This window comes from Mus caroli, unplaced genomic scaffold, assembly GCF_978045245.1.
Source record: "Mus caroli unplaced genomic scaffold, Mus_caroli_1 scaffold_13, whole genome shotgun sequence".
NCBI classification, from domain to species: Eukaryota; Metazoa; Chordata; class Mammalia; order Rodentia; family Muridae; genus Mus; species Mus caroli.
This window is the reverse complement of record NW_028227268.1, coordinates 106,536,583-106,553,138: the sequence shown is the minus strand read 5'-3', so window position 1 is coordinate 106,553,138 and position 16,556 is coordinate 106,536,583. Positions and strand designations below refer to the sequence as shown.

General features: G+C 41.3%; 1 protein-coding gene across 5 annotated transcripts in view; it reads right to left on the bottom strand.

The window, feature by feature from the left end:
- Positions 1-1,484: 1,484 nt before the first annotated feature.
- Plek (pleckstrin) overlaps positions 1,485-16,556 on the bottom strand; it is an 81,044-nt gene continuing 65,972 nt past the window's right edge. For 3 of the 5 annotated variants that reach the window (XM_085829098.1, XM_029484038.2, XM_085829099.1), the window contains 4 exons: positions 15,431-15,514; positions 13,073-13,142; positions 11,667-11,802; positions 1,485-4,251 (listed from right to left, as the gene is read on the bottom strand). In XM_085829098.1, coding sequence (XP_085685224.1) covers positions 4,248-4,251; positions 11,667-11,802; positions 13,073-13,142; positions 15,431-15,514 — 294 coding nt within the window. In that variant the 3' untranslated portion in view covers positions 1,485-4,247. Of the gene's footprint in view, positions 4,252-11,662; positions 11,803-13,072; positions 13,143-15,430; positions 15,515-16,556 lie in introns of those variants that run through there. The other 2 variants (XM_085829100.1, XM_085829101.1) reach the window with 2 other exon arrangements.

Genomic DNA, 16,556 nt, shown 5'->3' with positions numbered 1-16,556 from the left:
AAATTTGGTCCCAGGAATAGCATTGTTGTGACAGACCTAATCATCTTGGTTTGGAGAGTATTATGGAAGAGTTTGGAACTTCCCACTAAAAAGTCATTGGGTGCTCAGAGCTTACTGTACTGCTTGGGTGTGGGCACGGGTGAGCTTGGAAGGTGACAATGCTGGGTTCTCTAGAAGAACAGAATGATAAAATGAATTGATATTAGGAAGGGATTTACCGGATTTAATTGTACAGTAAGATCCAGGTAGCCTAACAATGACTGTCTCATACTGGCACAGGCAAGAACCCAGTAGTTACCCAATCTACCAGGATTGGTGTCTCAGTTGTCCCAGTCTGGCATGAAAGGCCTGAAGGATTCCAGAAGAGCTACTGGTCTACAGGCTATACTGGGAACCCAAAGAAGTTGGTTCTCATATCAGTGAAGGAATGCAGCAGCAGTGAGATAGGTGGACTTGCCAAAAAGAGTGCAGACAAGCAGGCAAAGACAACACTTACTTTCTTCCATGACCTTTTATCAGGCCTGCCACTAGAAGATTCCACCTATATTTAGGGTAGATCTTTATATTTAAAATAATTTTAGTGGAAAGAGTACTTCACAGCAGTGCCCAGAAGCTTGCATTTTTGTTGATTCCAGATCCAGTCAAATTTGAGAACCAAGATCGGCCATCTCACAGACTTCCAAGCCAAGGAATGAGAGCCATTTCTATAAACCTTAAAAAGTAAGGAAACGGATTCTCCCTAGCACTCCCTCAAGGAATGGAGCCTTGCTCACATCTGGAGACCTAATTCAGACTTACAACTTCCAAAGCTATAAGATAATATATTTGTATCATCATAAGCTTCAATCTGTGGTGATTTTTTAAAAGAGCAACACAAAACTAATACAATACATTTTGTAGAAAATATATAATTAAATATAAGAAGTACAATAATCTTAAGTAAACAGTTTGGATGTTGCCCTTTGTACATTAATACACAGTTCTATTCAAATTCAAGGTCAATCTGTAGAAAATTTATAAAGTTCTCTCCTGTACTTTCCCAATTCACAACCTCTAAAAAAGAGGTGTTCATATCTGCTTACATATAATGTTTTGACAACAAATGTGTGGGACTTTCCCTCACATTAAGTCACTCTGTAGATACCACCTGGGTCCTACCATTATGTTATGATACCAACCAAGATTTAATGTAGGATCCCAAGTTAAGGGCATAATCTCACAAGAATGTATTACAAAACCCAGAAGTTATTTCTGTACAAATGCCAATTTATTATAAAAGATTCTCTTGGGAGGCAGAGGCAGGCGGATTTCTGAGATTGAGGCCAGCCTGGTCTACAAAGTGAGTCCCAGGACAGCCAGGGCTATACAGAGAAACCCTGTCTCGAAAAACCAAAAAAAAAAAAAAAAAAAAAAAAAAAAAAAAAAGATGCCATTGAGGAACACCCAGATGGAGACATAGGTGTTCTCCATAGAGGGGTTAGGGGCTTCCACACCATTGACACAAAAAAGACAGCTCTTACATTCAAAGGAATAAAAGTTTAGAGTTTATTCTAGAGCAAAATATGAGTGACTATGGCTTGGGAATATAGATTGAGGCTTCCCAAAAACCCTGCTACAGTGTTGTATCACTTACATGCATTTTCACAGTAACAGAACAAAGTCCTAAATCAAGGCATTTTTTTTTTTCAAATACATTGGTAGAAACATCAGATAGGTTATAAGGATTACAGCAAAGTAGGCATTTAATTTTATCTGAGGACATTCTTAGCTTTGGGACTCATGAAACTAGAGGTCTTTTCAAGGACAATTTGATAGACAGGACATGAGTATTTAGCAAAACAATAGAAATACCATCCCTGACCGGGCTTATGTCCTCCCTAGACACAGGCATTTGACCAATAGTACACGAATTGTCTTCCTTCCAGAGAGTAGGTCTCAGATCCTATGAGAAAGCCATTGGTTACACCCCTACGAGTAATGTCCCTATGCCACCAGTGGACATGTCTTGCCTGTCCAGCTATTTGTTTACTTTTCTGTTTTATTATAAGATTGTATTAAGTTTCCCATCTTACTCCCATCTTACTCATAAAATTATTTCATAATTTTATGAAAATTAATGTTTGACCAACAAGGACACCCCTTGCTTATGTACGAGTTTATGTGCTTTGTTTGATGCTGTGACAAAATGACCATCTGAAATAACTTAGAAGAAGTTGTTTTCAGTTCACAGATTTAAGCGTTTCAGTCCACCACAGTCATTGAGTGTAGTGAACCAGGGCAGGGCACATTAAGGCAGACAGGAGTCATTGCAGAGTGATAACAGGAGAGGCCCAGATATACCTGCGGAAGGATACACCCACATTCTTCCTCCAACTTGCAAAGTTCCACTACCTCCTAATAGTCTTGAATCTACCAATGGATTAAACTATCCATTCACTTAGTCAGAGCTATCATGAATTAGTTATCTTTTAAAATTCTCCTTACAGGCATATTTACATATGTGCTAAACTGATACCCTACACATTAAGCATCTCCCAGTTTAGTCAAGTTAACATTATTAACCATTACAGTTCACCAACTTTAGATTCTATGGTACAAGCAATGGAAACATTGGAGACGAGCTAAAGTTTGGAAGGTAAGCAACATTATATATCTAAGGTTCCTCTATTTCATATAGAGTTTAGTGATAAATATATATAAAGTAGATTGGATATAGTTATGGGGTATGGAAGTCCATTTGGAAGCTCTTGAAGGGGATCTACACAGTAAATGGTAGGGTTCTGATCTAAACACAGAAATATGAATATACAAGAAGAATGTTCTTAACATGAATTAAGAATTGGTAACTGGTGAGCTAGGCAGCAACTCAGGGAAATAATGTGATTGAGGGATTAAGGAATTGAAGGATATGCTAGACCCATAAAAAATGGGTTTATTTTCTTTTCCCATCTACAATAACTTTCTAACTAAACGTTATAGTATGTGGAGCCTTGTCTATAAATAGAATACTCTGAATAAGAAACAGAAATCCACAGCTAGATTCAGCATCTGTTCTTGTGAGGACAAAGTATTCAGAATGAAATACAGCCAACTTATCAAATAACTTGTTCATTTCCTTGAAGAATACCACACAGTGTTCAGCACTGGTCTTCACTAGTCATGTGCTGGACACTCAGAGGTGGCAATAGCTAAATAAGGTTGGAAAGTTGAAGCCAATGCTGTTGTCCCTGTATATGACCTCTATATCCACCACTGTGATATACCAATGGTTACCTATGGGTAACCATTCATGTGTCATTTGTGCTAGGGCTATGGTGATTACAGGCCAAGTGATTTGGGATGGAAGCTTCTGGGATTATTAGACTGTGACACACACATCCTCACACTTTACACCCACTCCCAGATGTCCATCCTTATGCTTCTTTCCAAGAGTCCCTTGTCTCTGATCTTTCTGTCTTTTTTCCTTATAAGACTCTGAACAATTAGAGAGAGCATACATTACTGTTCATTAGACCATAAATGTATTGTCACTTTGAGTCACTTCTCCACACAAGACAGAGAACCTGATGCCCTGTTTGGTCGGGGGAAGATGACCCCTTGCTATGCTTTCCAGGCCAATCCCGTAGTTAAACTTGCATTGAAGTTACCTCACCCAACTCTACTTCCTAGCACTTTTGTCTATTTTAGTATCGTTCTTTCCCCTTCTTAATACATTTCATTCCCTCCTTGCTCTATCTCAGGCTCAGATTTTCTAAGGACTCAGCTGACATTCTTTTTCATTGGAGAAATGACATTGAGCAGAAGGGCAGAAGAGCAATGGACACTTGTAGGCTGATGCCTTGTGTGTGGTGTGAAGTGTCATGGTAATTGTTTTATTCAGGTGAGAAGAAAACAGGAGGGAGAACTCAGAATACAAAGGAATGAAAGGCCTCATCCTCCTCCAGCCTTGAGACTTTCTGGACTATCTGTAAGGTCTCTAGACTTCCCATAGAAAGTTATACAGGCACAATATTGTTTTATTTTAGTGCTGGTGTGTGGGGAACAGACCCACAAAGCTTGAGAACTCTTGATTCAGTGAATATTAAATAAACAATACATAAAATGATGCACCCCAAAAGCATGTGAGGAAGGTGAAGACAAAGCAGAATGCCGACTCAAAGTTCAAAGTCTGGCCTTGAATTCCATCTCTGTTATACTGGTTGTAGAATCTTGGCCAGTCAGATTCTCCCCGGTGATTCTCAGTGTCCTCATCTGTGCAACCATAGTAAAGAAGATTTAGTGTGAGTGTGAAATAAAACAACATTTGTAACAACATAGGTGATATGGTTCCTGGTTGGCTACATATCATATAAATGGCTATTGGCAAATCTCAGGAAATCTGTCATTCCTCAAGTAATAATAATAATGCCAAAACAAACCATATCAGTATTACCCTTGCAAATAAATTACTCATTTCACAAGATAACTCCAGCACATTATCAATCTCCCAAGGAAGACAAATAATTCCTAAGAAGGCAGACTGGGTTCCTCTCTATTGTCTCACACATAGATACAGCATTGTTATATTTCAAGTATAACCTACAGATAAACATTGAAAAAGGATATGCTTACCAAATTGATAAGTAAGTATGCAGTATGTCTACTCTAAATGTGCTTGCCACCTGACACATTAATGCTGGTCATTTTGTAAAGCATTCTCTAGTGTTCATTTAAGTCTGTGTCTACATCACAATTAGAACATGGAAAATCTCAAAGCCTCTTAGTTCCTATTCAAGGGCAGTTGGGGAAACTTGCATTTGCATCCTTGATTTGGGTGCTTATATGCACAGTGTGTTATAGCAACTGCCCTCACATTGCTGATATAAACACAAGAGACAAAGAGAAAAACTATATAAGTAAAAAGTGCAAGACCCTAGATTTTTGCATTTTACCTCAGAACCTGGGCATTTGCCCTATTGCTTTCTAATTACCCATATATAAGTATCTACACCTTATTCCTCTCTGCTAAGATCTTATTTTCCATTCTCCAAACAGCAATTCAAGATCAGGGGTGTCTCTTATTGACTTCAAACAGAGCACCACCCTGCAATGGGTCCACACATACTCAGTTCTCCACTAGAAGAGGCATCTTTCACTTGGTCCTTACCATTTCCCTGAACCTACCCTCTACTTAAATAGTTCAAAGCATGTCATATGTAAGAAAACTAGCCTATCATCCCTAAATGCTACCCCTCTGTATAGAAATATGATGAGAAACAGATCAATATTTGCTTAAGAAACAACAGTGACTTAGACCAGACGAGGTAGGCCTGCATATGTAAGAAGTCCCAGTTGAAATACGTATAGGTGGCAGTCTCAGTAAGATGTAGTAGGTACTCTGCATCTCTCCATCTTCCTACCTCAGCAAACAGCTCCACCTTTTCTCCAATACTTAGGGTAATGTGTGTCACCCTTCCTTTCTCTTTTCCCTTACCCATTCTTCCCACGTTACTTAGTATGACCTATTAATGAGATTACAACCATTGATCCCAGGCCTCTGCACTCTATATAAAGTACTTTACCTCTGAACCACACATATAGTCCCAGAAAACCACTTCCTTCTACATTCTTTTGTGTCCTTTCCTGGGTAGAAGGAATGACCAGTCCTACTACAGTACAATCCTTAGTAGGTAAGGAGATCCTAAATATCTTTATACATTACTCATGTAGTCAACTTATGTAGCTTAGCCAACAACTTTAGGAAGACTGTCAAGATAAAAGTAATGGGGGATGGTGGGCCATGTAATACACACACACACACACACACACATATATATACAGAGAGAGAGAGAGAGAGAGAGAGAGAGAGAGCGCACACTGGTTTGTGCACATCTAATCATCAGATACTTCCTACTGCATCAAAGATGAGGGATGGGGCTATATAGGCTTCTGGCTTCCCCCAAACTACTCCCAGAAGAATGTCAAGTGGGGCATGGAAGGTGGACAAGGCAACTACTCATGCTGAAGCCAAATACAGAACCTCCACTGTGCAAAGCCTCCTGGCACACAACACATAGCATCTACAGTGCACACCTTAGCAGGTGCTGATATTCTTATATACCTGTGACACTAATGCAACCTTTAGAGAGAGGTCTTCATCCCTCCCAAACATTTTCTCCTTCCTTTGTGCTTCCTTCTGCCCACTTCTTTCCAGCCTCTTTCTCATGCCCAAATACTCACTGATCAGTTTTCTATCACTATAGATCAGTGCACACTTTCTAGAATCTCATGTCATTACAATTACGCAGTATACAAATCTTTTTTTTTTTTTTTTTGAGACAGGGTTTCTCTGTATAGCTCTGGCTGTCCTGGAACTCACTCTGTAGACCAGGCTGGCCTCGAACTCAGAAATCCACCTGCCTCTGCCTCCCGAGTGCTGGGATTAAAGGCAAACGCAATCACTGCCTGGCAGTATATACATCTTTTCTCTAAGCCTACTTGGGTTGTTCTGTGATTTACCCATGCTGTACATACAAAGAGTTCACTCCTTTATTGTGGGAAGTATGTCATTGTACGAATACAAATGCTTTGCTCTTTTACTACTATATTTTTTTTAAATATCTGGGTCATTTCCTTGACAACTACAAATGATGAACACTCATAAAATTTCTGTATGGACATGTGCTGTTATTTCTTTTGTATATGGATCAAGGAATGGAGTAGAGGGTATCTTTTTAATGCTTTAAGTCTTCCCATAGGTTCAAAGTGGCTATACCACTGCACTTTTCAGAGTACATTGAACTGCACCATTGTAATGGCTCAGGTGTTGCATTCCCTCGTCAAAACTTAGGATGCCACTCTATGTTGGTTTGTACAAACCCCCAAGTCTATGATGCTGTCTTGCTGTGAACTCAGTTAGCACTTCCCTAATGGCTGATGAATTTCCACATATGTATTTAGGTATTTGTATGTATTGATTTATCACACATGTTTGGGAAAGTTTTCTGATTGTTGACAAGCCATGGGTTTTATTCATGTGGCAGATTGTTCCTGTGTATGTGTGAAAACTTCTTGCTGCTCATCCACAGAAGGAAATTTAAAACACGAGAGTACTCAGTGTATGTGTGTATAAATACATCCTAATCAGTCCGGAAAAATGTGTTTTCAAGAACATATCACAAAGTAAAATCCCCCAAAACCTCAAAGCCAGTGCCCATGGGTGGAGCCCTTTGCTTAGCTATATTTGACCATAGAGGTTTCCCTTAGGCCACAGAAAACTCAGAACCCAGAGTCAGGGCTGGCTATGTGCTAACAGGAAATGCTGCTGTAGCTGATAGGACAGGAGCCAGAACACAGTTACCAGGGTTCCTATGGAAACAAGATAGATACCAAAAGCTGGGAAGAGCTAAGTATATCAATGACAGGACAGTGAGCTTAAGAGCATATATAGATTCAGAAGTCAGGTAAGCTGGGCTTTGAATATGCTGTAACTATAGGGCAAGGGGTCTTGAGCAAGTTTTATTTAGAAATGTTCAACCAAAGAATTCTATGCAATTGTGATACAGTTTTAAAAATTGAAAACCATTGCTCACTACCTTAGATTACCATGAATGTCTTCGATGGAAGAAGAGACCAAGAAAGGGAAGCTAGGGTTTGTAGTGTGTTCAAACATGCCAGCTAGTTCATACATATTGCTCTATTGATCCTAACCGCAACACCAATTTCATTTTAACAACAAAGAGGCTCATGTGGCTAAGGCTTGGGCTCCTGTGTAGCTCTGTAAGGAGTCAGGAGAATCTGTAAGAGGTCTAGTAGTAGGTCTTCTACTCACTGGGAACATGTGCCTGAAGAGGATGTGAGTGCCTCAGAATATTTTCCATTCCTAGCCACACCCACAACCAGAGCCTGCTCTCTGATGGTATAAGATAGTCACCAGAAGCCCCAAACTAGAGGCCAGCCAACTGTTAATGGAAACTGTGAGCCAAAATAAACCTTTCTCTCTCTAGGTTGATTTATTTGAGACATTTGTTACAGCGATGGAATGCTGGCTAACAGAAGCTGATGCTAAGGGAGACTGACTACATAAGTCATGGCCTTGCATCTGAGCCCGATCCCAGGCTCCAGCAGTGCCATCATATCTAAGGCTTGCCTGTGGCATCCCTGTGTGTTTTTCCTCCCACCTGCTTTGTTTCCTCCAATGACTTCTAAATTTTATGTTCATTTTGCCCTGAAACTAGGCCAAACACAGCGAGGGTATAATTTCACTCTATTTTTAAGCAACTTCTTAACTTTTTGAACTTCCCCCATTACTTTCTTTTTTCGCTACCATTTCCTCTACTTCTCCTAACACATTCTGCATGGTTTTGAATCCTGTATTTAGATAACACAGAATACAATCTGAACTGTTGTGCAATTACCTTCCTGTCTTCTTTTTGCCCTAAAGATGGGAGCCAGAGGTGTTTACATCACTCTCCAAAGGCAATGGGCTCCAAGCTCCTGTTTAGCTTTCTTGACCATCTCCTGACAAGCGCCAAGTGGTCATCGATGTCTTCATTTATGTAACTTCCTCATTCTGCTTTGAAAGTCACTCACTATGGCACAGTGTGTGTGTGTGTGTGTGTGTGTGTGTGTGTGTGTGTGTGCACGTGTAAGAGAAACCAAACATTGATCCTTAAATCAGTGCTGCATGCTGTAAGATTTCACTATCTTGACTTCTGATGGTGTTTTAGTTTACAGATTAATGTTTTATTTGTCTAACTCCTATCAGTTATATGAGGCAAGAAAATAGTTTCCTCCTTTTATCACCTGTTTTCTACTCCTTCCTTCTTTTTCTTTCCTAATTTCCATGGTCCCACTGTGTTCCTAGACCACCATCCTCCTACCACGATCTCATAAACTCTGGGTTTACATATGTGTGCCACTATGCCTGGCTTATATATTATTTCTTAAAACCTCTGTGGCTAGTAATAAAGCAACCTTCTTTCTTCCCACCTTAGGTTGGAATACTGAGAGAAAAAAATGTCCAGCTTCTCTTGACAGCATCAGCTTTCCTGCAAGAAGATTCCTCAGCTTCCACACACTTCAGACGCATTCTGAGGGTGGTGGCTACCATGACAGTGTTCAAATCATGTCTGTTATCTTATTGATATGTCTGACAGCATCTGAGTTTTGTTTGTAGATCAAAAAGTTGTTCACATATAAATAGCACATTTAAATATTCCCTAAGTACCTGCTTTGTCGAGAGACAGCTTCTCCAGAGGAGAAGGCAACTGCTTACATTAGGAAGCCTTCACAAAGCTGCAAGTCGTTGTAGACCTCTGTGTTACTATGCACCTGAAGTCCCATGGGAAACAGTCAGTAGGCTATAGCAGAAATGAAATTGCAACATCCTTAGCAGCCCTAAAGAAGGAAGCTTAGATGTGTACTTAATGCGTCTTTTCATTTGTCTGAGGATTGTAGTTGAGGTGATATGTGTTCAAAGCAAGAAGTATCCTCTGCCTTATCCTTAAACCATGTCTTCAGTGTGGGTGTGTTTTCTCATGCCCCAAAGTAAACTGGCTTGAAAAGAAGACTTAATTACTTTTGTTTTATTGTGTGAGTGCTTGCCTGTATGCATGCATTTATTCCATGTGTTTCTAGTACCTTTGGAGGCCAGAAAAGGGTATTGGATCCCCTGGAACTGGAATTACAGACAGTTGTGAGCTACTCTGTGGACCTGGGAACAGAATTCCAGTCCTCTGCAAAAACAGCAAGTGCTCTTAATTGCTTAGCTATCTCTTCAGTCCCTGACTATTGTTTTGTTTTAAATGACAAGTATATGCAAATGATTTGAGAAGTAAAATAAAACACTACTCAGAACATAAAAGTGAATCATATAAAGGGAAAGCAGTTAATGAAGGCAAAACAAAGTCAGCATACCCAGAAGACACCAAGCTAAATCCTATCTATTACAAAACAGAATGCTGACCCCATATTAATGATTATTTGAAGACTAACCATAAATAAAATGTTGTGTGCATTCTATAAAGACAATGTGCTGAAGAGTCAAAGTAAAGGATAGTCTTTTGCCTCTTGGCCATCAATAAAATAATCTGAGAATAGCCAGAGCCACAGGACTGGCAAAGGGAATTGAACACATGCAGAAAAGGAGGTTGTTTGTTTGTTTGTTTGTTTGTTTGTTTGTTTTTCGAGACAGGGTCTCTCTGTGTAGCCCTGACTGTCCTGGAACTCACTTTGTAAACCAGGCTGGCCTCGAACTCAGAAATCTGCCTGCCTCTGCCTCCCAAGTGCTGGGATTAAAGGCGAGCGCCACCACGCCCGGCTGAAGAGGAGTTTTAGCATCAGGGAAATGTTCGCTCTTTCTTTACTGGCACCACAGAACTAAATATGGAGTTAGAAAAATATTCTTAGTGCTGACAATATGACTCAGGGCTAAGGACTCTGGCTATTCCTTCAGAGGGTCTGGATTCAGTTCCTAACACACACAGACACACACAGACACACACAGACACACAGACACACACACACACAGACACACACACACACAGGGTGGTTCAATTACCGATAATGCCAGCTCGAGGGGATCTAGTGTCCTGACTAATAACAGGACCAGGAAGCTCTCAGAGCCCAAGTGGGAGCTGCTTACTCTTAAGACTGGAGAATCACATGGCTCTGAGATCAGAAGGCCTAAAGGAGCTTCATGACATTGATAGTCTTCATCACTCGCTCTCTATAGACTCCAGGCCCTCAGCGCTGACACTGTCTAGTTCTACCATCTGTTCAACTTGCCTTGTAATCCAGCCCCGTCCTCTCTCTGCAGACTGGGGAGACATGCTAGCCAGGCCACTGCCCATGCCTCTCACACATGCAAGGACCCGGAATGAACTAATTTCTGAAAAACTTAAAAGGAACTCAAGGGCTTAGGGGTGGCCCTATGATTGTAAGAAGTGATGCGTCATACTCCAGAAAAGAACAAAGGGATGACCCCACCCCCCTTCAGATCTCAATCTAAACAGCTTTGGCGTAAAGAAAGACCCTCAGCTGCCCCTGGCTTCCTTGGGTCAGTTTCTCAGGAACTACAGAAGCAAAAGCTGAAGGCAGAAATCTCCTCTTGAGAAATGTCTGCGTGAGATACATGAACATGAAGCTGTGAACAATAGCTACAAGATCAGAGAACAAAGGAGAATTCTTAGTGCTCTCAGCACACTTCAGCAACAGTTTCAAAGACAGGTGATGTCTAAAAGAGACCAGGCATATGTGATGAGAGGCAAGAGCCTACTACCTGACCAAAAACAAGACACCAGCAGGACAGCTGGAGACAGTTTCGCTTCCATGGGGATTATAATCACAGAGCATTATGTACTTATTTGCTGTTTGACTTTTTTTTCCCAACCTACAGAGGACCTCAGAGATATCCTAGTCCATGCCTTCATTTTCCACAAGAGTCCTGAAGGCCTGGAAAGGCTATGTAGCCTACCAACATAGCTCATTATATGGCTTATGGACAAAGAGAGGGTGGAAGGACCAGAGTGAGTGGAGGGGCACAGGTGTGGCACATGCAAGCAAACACCTTCAACTCCTAGGTTCTTTTTGGTTGAATTACCATAGACTTGGACAAGTCATGCACTGAGCTTATCTACACACGGGCTTTCCTCAGGAGGCGATGAGGACTTGAACATTGTCCTTACTTCCCAGTCCGTGAGGCCACCTGGATGGCTTTGATCCACTCAGTACGCTCCTTGGAAGTGGCTGCCTGCAAGTAATAATGAACTTCATCTGCTGTGATGATCTCAAAGAGGTTCTCTTCGTCACTCTTCTTACCTGCTAAGAGGGAAAGTCAAATCACCTGTGGGTACCAGAAACTCAACTGTCCCTCTTCCTTCCCCAAGTCGTGAAATGCCTATCTCCTAAAGTCTACATGCATAGTTGTTGTCTAAGGATACAGGCAGTATTTGTAAAGATAGTTATGTAGAATGATTATTAAGAAACATGTATAATACTCAAGATGAAACATTTTCTTTCATCATTAGTCATTGTGTTAAATTGCTTGCCTTTGCACACCAATAGTATCTACTGAGTAAATTCTGATGGTGTTTAAGGAGTTCCTTTGTTTTGCTCATAATATAAACATAGAGCCAACCTCAATACACATTATATTAAAAGGTACATATATTTATATATATACAAACATGCATATATAATAAACCCGAACCAGATCTAACATCAGTCTTGTAAGTATAATCTAAACTGAGACCTAAGTCTGAGCGCTTAATAAAAGATGAAAAGGCAAATAAAGCCAAAAAGTCAAGCCAGAGTGATTCCATGGTCTGCCACCCTTTAAATGGTATGTCTTCATTTGATTCAAGATAAATTATCAAGAGATGAAGACAGACAACCATGCATCAAACAAAACAAATTGTTGTGTAGTTATTCCTGTTGAAATTTGGTCATTGTTACATAGTTTTCTGTGTAATTGTGTGCTCAAAAATGATTTTGTTTTTAAAAATAGAACAACACAGAAAGGAAGTCTGGCAAGTGACAGGGAAGAAAAATGAAAGCAGGCTGCAAATGCCACATCTCAGTGACACCTTGTGTCCTCTGGGCTTGACAAGGTCGACAGTCACATGGTTAACCCACGTGTCAATCAATGGCATCTAGTGCAGCCCCTTATTTTCAGAGCAGGACCTGAGATCCAGCAGAGTAGCATGGCTCACAGTGGGTTTTGTGGCAGATTAAGTAGCACAGAATTAGCCAATTGTGCCCAGTGTTCTTCCCACTGAGCATTCTGCATCACTGCATTGATGTTCTCTTTGTTGTAAAATATTTCCTTATATGGATAAGTACATGATGTTTAAGGAAAGCCACAACATCAGGGATCATGGTCAAGCTCTCTATGGAAGCCAGTTAGGTGGTAATGGGTTTTTCTATCATTGTTCAGTGACTACTCAAGGCATGCACAAAACACCTCTTTTCCCAAGTTCTGAAAGGTGGGTCAGCTCTTGGGAAGGGATTGCACTAAACTCACTCCAAAATTTTCAGACAGTTCATTTGTGCGTGTCATAGATATACGAGCTATAACGAAGTTCCTTCTTACCATCGTGACTGCTCTCTACTGAAGTCACCACACAGCCTCTCAAGTGGACTGCTCCCAGGGGATCTTCACCCTAGAGGAGAGAGGGGCTGCTGTGTCTCCAAAGTACACAGTGTGGGCCTGCCTGGTCCCATTGCTGGAGACCTAGCATAGGGTCAGTCTGTCTGGTAAGAGCAGAGAGAGATGGAAGAAAATCCTTTTCAGAATGTCTACTCTCCCTTTCTAGTTGATGTTTAGGAAGAGGCTTCCTGGGAAAGACTCCAGCAGCACAGGAAATAATAAGAACTGACAAGTGATATGCAGGAACTTGAAACTCTTCTCCACATCAGTGGAGTAAAATCAGCTGAGTGGAGAGATGCCTGCAGAACAGGAGAAAACCTTGGCCAATTCTACACCAAACATGATATTAGTTACTATCTGGAATATATGACAAACTCCTAAATAAAATACCAAGGAAAACATATCATCAAAATAAAAATGGGGCTAATGAAATGGATAGACAGTTCTCAAAAGAAGAACCACAAGCAGCCAATACATATTTGAAGTACAAATCAAAATCGCATTGAGGTTCTGTTTCACCCCAGTCAGAAAGGCTGTCATAAAAATAAAATAGTAAATATTGGCAAGGATATAGAGAAAAATGAACCCCTACACACTGCTGCTGGGAACGTAAACTGTGACAGCCACTACATAAATCAAATGTGAAGGGTCTTTAAATGATGAGAAGGAGGAAATACACTATAGTTCAACCTAGAAGTTGGATTGGATGGATAGGTAATGAAAATGTGTAACATATACTGTAGGACTGTGAAAAGCAGCCTGGTTCCTGGTTGAGCTAAGGCTAGAAACCCCGGTGACCCTAAAGGGATGGAAGTCATTTCGACCAGCTCCCAGGGAACAAGGCTCCTGGAATGAGGCCGCAGCCCTCCGTAGATTTGTGACCTTCAGTCATGTAAGGGCAATGTCCCAAGCCCCTTCACAGGTAGAGGACACAATCTGTGGTCATGTAGACTCAAGACAGATCTCCATTTTAATGAGGTACCTAAAGGCCTGGAGGCTTAGCCAATAAACTCTCCTTCCCATACACTCCTCCCTGCAAAAGGTATTTAACCTCAGGTCCATCCTGAGAAGTGGGTATGGTTTGACTCCTCCATTTTCTACTATGACAATAAATGCCTTAAAACCATGGACTGCCTCTTTTCATTGGGATCCACCCTAGGGAGCAATGGAGAACGCTTTCACATAAAGAGCTGCCTTCTAATCTGTAGAAGGCCTCTCTGAGCTCCCAGCCACTGCTTCAACCAAGCCAAGCCAAATCCAAGCCAGCCAGCAGCCAACAAGTCAAGGACCAGCTGGAGCTCCCAGCTTCCCCACTCTGCCCTGAGCTAGATCCAGCCTGGGGGCCCTACTCCCTTCTCATCAGCCTCTGGGTGTCCCAAAGCCTGAGAACTAGACAGCCTCAGCCTCCCTTCTGACTCGGAGACCCCCGAGCCAGCTCTGGCTGTCCCCAGGACCTCAGACTGTGCTTCCCCGCTCCTGGAGTGGTGTCCCCATGTTTTCCCTACACCTGCCTGGTGACAGTGTGGGGTAAGCGCAGTCAAACTTCCTGTCTCCCAGAGCAGCCCAAGCCCTGTGGTAGAGCAGACCCTACTAACCCTACAATATACAGCTATAAAAATAGCAAACTATTGACACTTGTAGGAAAAATGGATGGAACTATAGACCATTTTGTTAAAGCAAAATACACCAGACTCAGAAAGGTGACTACCACTCATGTTTTCTCCTGGGAAGACATGAGAAAGTAGACTGGGGACAACAAATGAGGAGGAAAGGTATAAAAGGAAGGAGGGGAAAGGGTGTGAAGACTGTATGAGACAGGAAAGCAGGAAGGAAGAATCGAATGCGAGTGGAGAAGAGGGGACACAGGAGAGCATTGAGGCAAAGAAATGATAACGAAGAAGATGTGTGTGTGTCAAAATGAAACACATTTGACTGCCAAGAGAAATTAAAGTGACTATGTGTGTGTGTGTTTATCTCAAGTGGGGCAAAATAACTTACACTAAGATAACCATATACATATAATATGTTGATATTGTCTTCAACTCCTGGAGGCACAAGAACTCAGATAATGCCGAGTGAAACAGTAGAAAAAAGTAGCAGACTAAAAAGAAACAGAGTTCCAGGACAGCCAGGGCTATACAGAGAAACCCTGTCTCGAAAAAACAAACAAACAAAAAACAAACAAACAAACAAAAGAAACCTGAAAATGGAAACCAAAGTAATAAAACAGCAGGGCATGGTCTCAGCTCATTCACACTGCAAAGCTTCTATTTGGATCGCTTTATCTACACAAAATCTCACCCCAGCAGGGTCATAGTAGTGCAGGTAGGCTGGGTCTTCTCTCAGAATGAACTTTCTCACTTTCCAGTTTTTCCTCCGGTGCCCCTGTACCAAGAAACAACACAGGGAAAGGAAGGGTGAGTTGGTAGCATCACTCTATACACGGTGTGTATGTAAGAAGCCTGCTGAGATACAGGATAAAAGAAGGCCATGGTGAATTACTGGGACCTCACCACGTCTTTCTCAGGGAGCCAACAGCAAGACCAGTTAATAAGGCAGATGTTATTGAATCACTTGGGTAAGTGAAAATATTCCTCTGCTGTCTTCTGGCTGTAGAATTATGTGAAATGGCACACTACTGTACGTGACTCGTGGAATAGTGCTGGTCATATAACTCAGCTCAAAACATGGCCCTGTTCTTTGAGGAGTCAATGATCCATAGGAAAAAGACTATGACAAAACACAAATAAAATACTAGACATAAATACGGAGTTCAAATAATTAAATGAGAGATGTGTTATAATAGGAAATTATACAGATGTGTTATAAGAGAAAATTATACAGAAAGGGTTAGACTGAATGCAAGCCACAGCTGTTCATTCATCCCTGTCCTGGTTCCATTTATCTAGTACGGTTATCTTTCTTGTACTGATTCCATTCCAAGTATGATTATTTCCCTTGAAATGCAAGTGAGAAGCAAGAAGGGGAACACAGTTCTCCAATCAGACGCAGTTCTTCCCATCTGTGGAGTGTGCAACTCGGGTATCCTTTCTAATGAAAGTGTAAACCTTCCCTACAGGTTAACTCTGGGCAACTCCAGTGGAAGCAGTGGAAGGAGAGTTGATCTTTTGAGGAACATAAAGAAAATTTTTAAATTTGTTCCCAAGTGGTTCTGATATGAACCACGGTTACTCATGGGGTAAAGGATTGGGGCAGGCAAGCAGAAGGAAAGCTCAGTAACTCAGGACTCTGCTTGGCTTGGGCTACAAACACACCTCTTTCTTTACAATGAATGCATTTGGCAACTTGGATTCTCATCTCCCTGGAGCTGCACAAACATCCTCTTCCAAGCAATAAAATAGAACTCTCCTTCTTTCGCAGCCCCTTGGTAATTCCCCTTTTGTGGTTGCCTTATGCTCAAATATGT